At 40.6% G+C, this 10,412-nt stretch overlaps 1 protein-coding gene across 2 annotated transcripts; it reads right to left on the bottom strand.

The window, feature by feature from the left end:
- Positions 1-1,447: 1,447 nt before the first annotated feature.
- Positions 1,448-5,384, bottom strand: LOC113014736 (transmembrane protein 74). Of its 2 annotated transcripts, none has more exons than XM_026156450.2 (2): positions 5,006-5,384; positions 1,448-4,795 (listed from the first exon to the last, which is right to left on the bottom strand). In XM_026156450.2, exon 2 carries the CDS (start codon positions 4,747-4,749, stop codon positions 3,979-3,981), a length of 771 nt encoding a protein of 256 aa, XP_026012235.1. In that variant the 5' UTR covers positions 4,750-4,795; positions 5,006-5,384; the 3' UTR covers positions 1,448-3,978. The 2 variants fall into 2 exon arrangements, with proteins under 2 accessions (XP_026012235.1, XP_026012234.1); XM_026156449.2 differs by having other exon boundaries at positions 5,150-5,384.
- Between the last annotated feature and the right edge of the window lie 5,028 nt (positions 5,385-10,412).

Here is a 10,412-nt window from a genome sequence, read left to right as displayed (position 1 = left end):
CAAAGTCAGTTGGGGGTTGCTGCATTAAAAAAAAATCCTCTCTTATTGCCAGCCTTCCAAAACAAAGCCATGCACATTTTCCACAGAGACTGTAAATAAAGATGTCTGCATCCATCAAAAAATATTCTTTGCCTTCACCAGAACAAAGTAGGTGACACTTGCACCCAAGCCCCTGCGGCCCTTCAACATAAGGTTCACCAACTCAAGCAGCGCCAAATTGAGACATTTTAATATGGGAGTCTATTCTGATTGACTGAATTGAGCCAGCTTCAAGTGGCTGTTAGAGGAACTGCAGTTTTTGGCATTTATTTGGATGTTATTTGGCTGTAAGTTTGCCTGGACTGCTCACAACAGCTCAAACATGAAACAAAGCTTTCATTTGGGACAGTTACGTAAACACGTCAACTTATGCAAGTTCACATGGATGCATATGGAGGTCAATAAGTGGCTGCAAGAACAAAACAAATTAGCATAATGCTCTGTGGTGAACGCCTAATACAACAGACGATCAGAAATGCAGGATAGCATTATCGTCTGCACACAGTTTAAAGGGTATTTGAGTTGTAGTTGATGCAATTTTTTAATGATTCTCACTCAGCTTTCTGCTTTAGTGGTGGTGCGCTGTGTGTCACTTAAGTCATTTGGGTTGAACTAAACTTTATTAAATCGCATGTTACCAGTTGAAATAATATAATTAAGTTGTTTCAGCAGTTATGAAGAAATGTAACTTTTATATGACTGTAAAATATGATAAAAATGGGGAGGAGGACTTGGAGAAAAGTAAGTAAAATAAAAGGTCTTCTGGATCATTTCTGAACATATGTTGCTGTAACTTTATTCCAGCTCCCGGTTGTACTCCCATTAGTTGTTGGGGGTAAACTCTGGGTTGTGAAATAATTGTCTTTGCTTGACTGAACATATCATAACCTTATAAACACCTCTACAATGTCATGAAATCCTTAAAAATCACTAGATTGTTATCTAGAAAACGCCAATGGCAGTCACACCCTGATCAAACCACGTCCGCACAGCTGTACAGAAGTGTTCACCAAGTGTTGAACGTTTGCATGTCATCATTGCATTACACAAATGAGTTCTTTCATGGAAGCAATTAATTGTGAAGGTGGGTGTGGATGACCAGGAGTGGAATTTAGCTGAACGACTATAATTATGTCTTTCTCCGGAAATGCAGACATGCTGGAAATGACACAACCTTTCATGGATTTATGAATAGTTTGTGGGTTTCCATTAACAATGAATTTGACTGTTTTTGTTGCACTTGGAGTCACAAATATTACTCAGTGTATTAAAGACTTTTTAAAGGTAAGCACGAGTCTTTATTCTTGGCCTTGGAGGCAGTGGAATTAAATAAACTATGACTAATGTGGACCTTCTATTACCAGGTTTTCAAATACTTTAAAGGGGAAAAAAAATAACTCAAAGCTACTTAAAGCTGGAAAAAAACATAACTTTATTACTGGTGGGACATTTTATTGTCTCTAATTCCCATATACATAGATAATTTGATGTTAAAATTAGACATTTTCTGCATGCTCGTAGACAAATCTCAAAATAAGTATACCAACTGGGAGAATTTCTAATGAACAAGGGCTGGAAAGACTAATATCTCTGCAGACGCCAGCCCCAATAGGGCTGAGTGCTTTGCAGGTTGCGTTGATTTAGGAGTCTGACTTTCATGTTTCCACTACTGTGAATACTGACTCTCTTACTATGCAATACCACTCTCTCCCACACATTTAATGCAACAAGCTCACAGCTGTTATATGAAAGCTATGGAAAAAGGCAATCCGCGGAAAACGTGAGAAATAGTCCGCTGCTGCAGATAAGAGAAGCTTGGGAAAAGTAAAAGATTCTCAACACTTCATCCCAAAATAAAAGCATCTAAGAAAAGCATTTCTCTCCCTTCTAAATTCAAGAAAGCGTCACCCAACGGGTACCCAACTACTCCTCGGGATGCTACATTAAATAAGGACAGATTAGCATCAGAAATCGACTTAATATTTCATACACAGGTCAGCGGATTGCACCTATTTAATTACATTAACGAGGTGAGAGAAAGAAGGTCATGTGGAGGATAATGTAATCCTGCCAGCCATAAGCACTTCCAATTATTGCACAGCACACATGTCTGCACACCCCAAGCAGGGGATAAAACTGTTTGTTCGCAGCTTCTTTTGTGAGAGCGGGCGATTCTTCGCTTCCTCCCCTTTCAATGCAATGTGACATTTCACTCTAATATTGCAGCTGGAATGGTTTGGTTCTTTTGATAAGCGGCTTGATTGAGATAGCTGTTGAAATGCTCTGGGGTTGTTTTATTTTTCACTGATTCACATGCCTCCCATGAGCAATTAAGTAACTCCAATTACCAGGAGAGCTTTTCCCCCAGGGGTTTGTTGATTCTCTTTCTGTCTTTTTCTGTCAGCGTTTGAACATCTGCAGTCAAAACCCCCAAGTGTATCCGGCGTACACTGAGCTTCCCCGACATCGGTGCTCAACCACAAAATCTAATTACACCTCCTGTGGTATTACTATTTGCGTCTCAACAAATCTGAGCAAATACAAGCATCGCTTCACCAAGCCACATTTATGTCAAACAGAATTTCCAACATGGACTCATGCTATTGTTATTTTTCTAAGCCTGCTCTGCACAGCTTTGTTAGTTGTAATTCAGCAGGGTTCTGTTGCTGACAAGGTGGAAACTGAAGGCTACAGATCTTTAGAGCACGACACCACTCCTGGTTCAGGTTTGCAGCTACAGCATACAGGCTTTTCAACACACAAGTATGTGCTGGCATTTAAAGTGTTTCCTGAAGTTGCAGCATCATTAGCAGCAGCGGATGCAGTGGTAAACAACAAGTTAGGTCAGAGATCCTCACAAGGAAAGCCACCTACGGTACCTCCAATGTAAACAAAATATTTATTTCAGGAAAGAATACATCGTGGTTTTAGCCTCAGAAGTCTCGGTGTTTATATGGCACATCACCGTCTATACATACCCAAAGAATAGATTGACATTTGCTCAAGTCTATCTTAACACAACACTAGCATGCACACATACTGGGTGCACGAAAACATGTCTTTGTTTGCTGTAACTGTTCCTAATCTGAGTGATGGTGGACTAAAACCACAAGCCCTTTTCACACATGAGTAATGGAAGCTGACATCAGGCTTCAGCAGTCTAAACTGACCATAACAAAAATCAAGTTTCCCTCATTGTGTTTTCGCTTCAGCGGATGGATAAAAACACAAAGAGTGATGCTTGTTTTGACTGGGGTAACATATTAGTGCTCACAGAGGCGTTCAAGAAAACTGAGGAGGCCCATTTCATTAAATCGAATGCTCACTTGTGATGTGACCACTTATTTATTTTTTGGTATTTCCTGCACAACTGAAAACACAAATGAGAAAATGATAGCCACCATTATAGCTTTCCAGCTATCAGTGTTTTAGAAACCTGCTGTGCAGTGTTTTGGTTTTGGCACATTCAGTGCATCTGTTGCACAGCCTGGGCTTCCTGACTGTATTTCATGCTTCACCGTACCTAAAGCAACTTACTGCTATCAAATAGCCCTGTGAGTTCTTCAATAGCTCTGTTCTTTTGGGCTGTATTCAACCAAATCAAACTACTATATTTAGCCTTATTTTTATATATATATATATATTTCTGCATCTACCCAGAAAGAGGATTGTGGATTGTGGCCCCTATCATCTGTACTGAGATTGGATGAGCTGAAGGGACAATAACAGCAACCAATAACTCCCATATGCGGAGGACTGTATTACAACAGACGTGAAAAAATGCAAGCCTATCCTTTCAAAAGAAGTCTATCTATTAACCAAAATACTAGCATTAGCTGTTAGAAATGAAAAAGGCATTAAACCTGCCGATTATAGGACAGCTCTGACAGGATTTTCTAAGCACTTTCTGAGTCTTTTCCGCTTGTCCTGTCCATAATTTCAGCTGAGCACTTCTAAATCCTCGTCAGCCACTGACAAATGTGAGCAGGATTCCCGAGTGGGGCTGGAGCCAGCTCTCAAACTGATGGATCCGTACAACTTTGCTGCGTGTTTGGAATAGGCGAAGGCTTTCCTCCTCATCATCTCCCCTTTCCACATGGAGATCATGAGCAGCGTGGACAGCAGCACGCCCCCGAGGGTGAGCAGACACAGTCCCGCTATGACACACCGGTCCAGATGGGCTCCCACTCTGGCTTTCTCCCTCTCTAGACGCTCCATCTCCCGGGCGGTCACAGTGTCCGGGTCCACCCGGACGTCCCTGGGGACCGTGTAAGCTATGGCGACCAGAGAGATGCCAGTTACCAGACAAGTCACGGCGATGATGAAGCCGTAATCCACAGACTTCCCCGAGTCCTCAGAGGAGAGGTCGTCGTCGGACAGCAAGTAAAGTTCCGGGATGTCCTCCTCCGCTTCCTCCATTACCTCCTCCTCCTCGTACAGTTCACTCGAGGATCTGCAGGTTTCTGGACTCGCACCTATCAGCTGGACATCATCAGCATCTTCATCATGTTGGTGTTTGCAAGTAAAAGATGTTTCCGTTTCCTCCTCCGGACGCGGAGCTCCCCTGATCTCTGTCCATGGTGCTGAACACTCTCCTCCGCCGGGATGAAGTGACTTTTCACCGCTGTCACCGATACTTTCTTCATCTAAAACCAGGGAGACGTCTCTGGGATCCGGCTGATCAAAGTAAAACAGTTCCAGATCAGCCATTTGGGCATGGGCTGGGTTTCCCGTTTTATCGAGCCCATGCGTCCGTCTGTGGAAGTGAAACACACACGCACACGCAAAAGAAAACAGTAAGATGTTTAAACTCGCTGAACTTTCATTATTTACAAGGAAAATCTATAGGCTGCGCTTCTCTCACCCGTGGGCATGCACGCATTTTAAAGTGTAGCGAAGGAAGTCTAAAGAATAATTCAGCGTCAGACAGTAAAATTACAGGCAATAAAATAGCTACACTGCTTACCAACACTTAAGCTTTTGCTTTTTTCTGGCTTTCAAATCGCTTTCCCAAAACACTTAGTAACCATGCGACGCCTAATAAATCTAATTCCAGGTAATGTGTTCCAATTATACGCTATTAAGCACCAACATGCGGTCTGCTGAGTACCTCTCTCTCCGTCTGTGGCCGCTCGCTTCCCCCGACTGATTCTGCTCCCTGGTCAATTAGAGGGAAAGGTTTGGCAGACCCCTCCCACAGCCAGACTGGGCTCCGGCAGACCGCCTTATAATGCTTATTACCGAGCCAACTTCAGTGTTCCCCGACACATACAGACCACTAATCAGATGAGAGGCAGGAGGCGGCTGAATGCGCGCTGTGGGCAAGTAAAGAGCTGAAACACTTCAAATTAAGGTACGCTTTCTCCAGGCGCTTGTCAAAGTTGCTAAAATTTTTCATCCACGAATGTCAGAAGCAGATTTCAATGCAATCCGGTCAACAGCTGAGAGACATTTTAATCCAAAACACACAGGGCGGCGCTGGAGGAAAAGAGAGAGAATCACCAGCCGGAGATCATGAATGTTTACGCTTCATTACAATTCATCCAGCAGTTGAGATGTGACCAACAACTCCGTGATACTTGGCCTTTACTGCGACCCACCGGGTCTGCAGTAAATGCAATACATCGATAGTGGTTGAGATGCCCTGCAACCCTTTATTGGAGGTCAGAGGTCAAAAAGCCTTGTTCTGCTGGAAGGTTTCTACAGTCATATAAAAAAACACTAAAAATGAATAACGAAGATTGTTACATGCCGTAAGCTGTCTATCAAGGCTGCCTTGTTTGTGTGGATCTTTTACTTTTTGCAAAGCAGAAATCTTGGGTGAGTGATAGATGCTATATTGACTGCTGAAGAGAAAGTGGTTTTCCAGGTTTGGCCCCTTTTTAGGTAGTTGGAGTTCATGTGGAGGGCAGAGATCCTGCAGCTGATGGAACAAGCCCTCTAAACAAAACTAGTCTTGGACAATCAGGGCTGAGGTTGAGCTTTCAGAAATAATAAAGTCATGGGTCCAAGTTCCTCCTCTTTTATATATAAAACTCAGTTTATTTCAGATTTTTTTTAAAATCCTATTTAATAATCTAAGGGTAGCTGCAGCTTCAAAGCCCTGCCAAGGAGTCTGGAGTAAACTCTTGAATTTTTTTCTTCTGAGTTTTCTTTCTTTTGAAGGTTAAAAAAAAGCTAATCACAAACCTTGGAAACAGGCAGAGCCTGGCTGTGTCACAAAAATTCACAAATCAGGACCCTTAAAACTTTTAAACGAATAAAGTCTTAATTTATTCAAACAAAATGGACAGAAAGCTGGAGATGGAAACTCAGCTGTGAAGGTGAGAGCCAAAAGCTGCAGTACCTCTAATGACCACTTGAGGCTGGCTCAAAAAAAACGAGTCAGTGACGACTGACGTTAAAATGTCCAACTGCACATCTTCAACAGCAGCTACAGTCTTGTCCTCCATAAAAGTCTCGAACGTGTCTGATTTATTGCTCCAGCATCCAACATATATAACATCATAATCTGTATTAGGAGTTCCCACAATATATAACTGTGACAAAGGCACATATAAAAATATCAATGAGTGATTAAAAAAAAAGATTCAGATAGTTACCAATAATTTGAATGACTGTTCCTTTTTTTGAGAAGACACGAGATGACTTTGATTTTCAGTGTAAACTGTGACAAATGTCTTATAGTCAATGCTGGGTGATGACCTCCAAACTGGCAGCTTTTCAGGAGCTAATAAGCTTCCCTATCACATCATGTGTTTAAAAGTTAGCATGCCATTCCCAATATATTTAAATGACAGCTGGATTAAGGATACTCCCTTAGGGAAACTTGTCCAAATAAACAGAACAGTCTTTTCTGCACTGAAGCATATATAGGTTATACTGAAGGCATCCAGAGGTCCTGATTAGAAAATGCTCCATTGCTCTGCTATTGAAGTTCATTTGCTAGGATCCACCATGTTGATGCTTCTGGATACTCATTGTATGCTGTATCACTATACATACAGAAGTTACAGTCTTTTACAGGGAGAGGGAGCAAAAGTAACACCCAAGGGTGGGTTTAGCATTCATATTTAAAAGAGGAACTGTGTTTAAAGCAAAAATATTTCACAGTTTTGCAACAGAGAATACAGAGTAGACGTGTAGTCTGCAGGCACGCTGGAAATGTTCAACCTCTGCACTACAACCTCCTGTGGAACTGTAGCCCCTTTAATCATTGAATCCCTTTGTGATATGTGCTTTAAACCAAATTAGCTCTTCATTGCAGAGAATTAAACTGACTCCCGTGGTTGCAATAAAAGGATATTTGGCTACCTCAAAGCCTCACTCAAAACAACATTAATAAACTAATAGGAGATTATGAAAAGTCATCTCACAAGGGACAAAAACAGAAGAAAATGATTAGGAATGAAGTGCAACATTTGTATTTACACATATATCGAATGTAGTCTGTGCCAAAATGATAAATTACACTCAAGAGACCAAACTACAGTAAAAACTAAATATGTAAGTAAAAAGAGAAAAGAGGAATAATAATCAATAAGAGAATAGTAATGGAGTGACTTAGATCAGTGGGTGTGACCAAAGTGAGACACATATGCACTTGTTAGTTTCTCTAAAAGCAAATGCTGCACCCTACAGTAAAATGTGAAACAGCAGCTGTGGTGTAAGACTCAACAACTCATGGCTTCAGCACAGAAAACCTCAAACTGCTTTTGTTTACATCTGTCCACATGTAACATTTTTAAGACAGCTATCCTGCTGCTGAGCCCAGCTCGGGGGACGCTCTCTGTTCTCTACTCGCTTTGGCTTTTCTCAGTCAGTTTTCAATGTGTGAAGCTGCTTGGAAAAATGTCTCCAGCCATTCACACAACTGAAATAGGGAGACAATCATTAGCCAGGCACAACAGATGTGCAGGTTAGCACTGTTGCCTCACAGCAAGAGGGTCCTGTGTTTGAATCCACCATCTAGAGTGTGGCGTTTACATGTTCTCCCCATGTTTGTGTCTCTCTGGCTTCTCCGGCTTCCTCCCAAAGTCCAAATTCATGCAGTTAGTGGGGTTCGGTTACTTGGTGACTCTAAATTGCCTGTAGGTTTGAACGTGAGTGCCAGTGGTTGTCGATCTCTATGTGTTATCCATAGGTGTAATCTTCAGGATGTCAGTTACAGTGCTTAACTTATTATTTATTAGACCAGGTGTCACACAAACAAGAAAACACAAATATTTAAAAATCTTCCAAGACCTTGTTTAAAACTAAAAATTATGTCTTTATTTTACAAGCAAATTACAAACTGATGTCACATTTTTATATCCAATTTTTGGGGAAAAGTAATCAAGTATAACATTTAACTAAAAAACTTTTTTTTCTGTTTGGAGATATAAGTAAATAACTGTAATTTGGCGTCTTTATCAAGAAATAATTATGTCATTTATTATTTTTCTTGTTTTTTTGAAAACTAATTGAAATGAATGGATAACAACACTATTTCAGCATTAAAAACATAATTTGGAATAAAGCGCTTGCATGTGCTGGTGAATTAACCACTGTAGAAACATAAAAAGGATTTTGACAATTACCAATGCTATTGATTTGGGGCAGCATAAACCTGAGCTCATAAATTCATTAAGCACTGCACTTTTGAGCCGTGGTAGAAAATATCTGAACATATTCATTTATAAATTTAAGCACGTAAGTAAGGTTTGGGATACTTATTATTTTATACTTACACAGTACAGTTCGATGTCTTACTCTCCCGTGTTTAGTATTAAAGTTTTATTTAAACAGTGTGAGTATATTATTATGAATATTATGTTTTATAGTGAATCTCAAGCATTTTGCATTATTTGATGAGAGTATTGTGAGAGTATTCTTCATTTTCATTCACCATGTATTTGATATTTATTTTTAATTTGTCAATTTACATCTACAGCATTCATTTAATCTTCTTTAACTGAATTATTTAATTAATTATTGCTAAATTATTTTCTGTATCATTTTTATTTAGTAATTAAACAGAGTTTTATTTATTTATTTACTTGTTTATTGATCTATTTATTATTACTTGCCCACAGTAAGGAAATATTTTCATTTTAAACTTTTGAGGCATTTAGACAACACTCTGACACTCAGTAAGAAAGATCACTTTAGTATTTCAGCAACAAGCAATGACTTTATGAAATCACCTATCGCAGGTTCACACAGCTTGTGACCCTTCAGATTGATCTTGTTGCACTTTCAGGGTCAGAATTTACAGTTCTTTATCTCCGGCTCCACTTACCCAAGGACAGATGGTTTCAGCACAATGATGGAAAGTGTACGACCATCTTCATGCACTCTTGTCTCTTCCTCTGGCAATTAAGTAGAGGTGGCCGAGCTGATGTGGGCGATAACCAAGGTTAGATATGTTACTTTAGGCAATATTTGATTGATGCAAAGTTTCTCTCTTTCTTTGCTTTACTGTACACGCTGCCCACAGTCTGTTAGTTTTGTGTTTGTGCACTTTTGTCCTACAGCTCTGTTTTCTACAGTATGTGGAGCAAAGTACACAACTTGGGAAAAAAAACTGTGTTTTAGAACTTTCAGCAGTAAACATCAATATTTTAGCAGTTTTCTGCATACTGGAAAGCGTGGTGTACAACACTAAACCCTCTGAAGACATTACTGTAAACGCATAAATACGATATATAGATGTATATCGATTGTGGCTGAAGAGTTGGGAGTTTGCCTTGTAATCGTAAGGTTGCCGGTTCGAGCCCTGGCTTGGACAGTCTCGGTCGTTGTGTCCTTGGGCATGACACTTCACCCACTGCCTACTGGTGGTGGTCAGAGGGTCCGGTGGCGCAAGTGTCCGGCAGCCTCGCCTCTGTCAGTGTGCTCCAGGGTGGCTGTGGCTACAATGTAGCTTGCCATTACCAGTGTTTGAATGTGTGTTTGAATGGGTGGATGACTGAATGTATAAAGCACTTAGGGACTAGTAAAGCGCTATTCAAATACACACCATTTACCATATATATATATATATACTTTAACAGTACTGGGTAGGAGCCTCTTTTGCTCTCAGAACTGCCTTACTTGGTGGCATAGATCGAACAAGGTGCTGGAAACATTCCTCAGGTCAATGTTGACATGAAAGCATCACACACTTGCTGCAGATTTGTCGGCTGCACATACGACTGTCATGTTCAGTGAACCAGTTTGAGAAGATTTGAGCTTTGTCCCATGGTGGGTACACTGTGGTCATGATCAGCAACAATACCTAGGTAGACTTTAGCATTTAAATGATGCTCAGTTGGTACTAAAAGGCCCAAAGTGTGCCAAGAAAATATCTCCCATTCCATTACACCAGCAGCAGCAGCCGGCACTGTTGATCC

Source organism: Astatotilapia calliptera, chromosome 22, assembly GCF_964374335.1.
Source record: "Astatotilapia calliptera chromosome 22, fAstCal68.1, whole genome shotgun sequence".
NCBI classification, from domain to species: Eukaryota; Metazoa; Chordata; class Actinopteri; order Cichliformes; family Cichlidae; genus Astatotilapia; species Astatotilapia calliptera.
This window is presented reverse-complemented; position numbering and strand designations above follow the sequence as displayed.

Coding starts and splice junctions, on each gene's coding strand:
- LOC113014736 (XM_026156450.2), bottom strand. CDS start 4,749: ATGGCTGATCTGGAACTGTTTTACTTTGATCAGCCGGATCCCAGAGAC.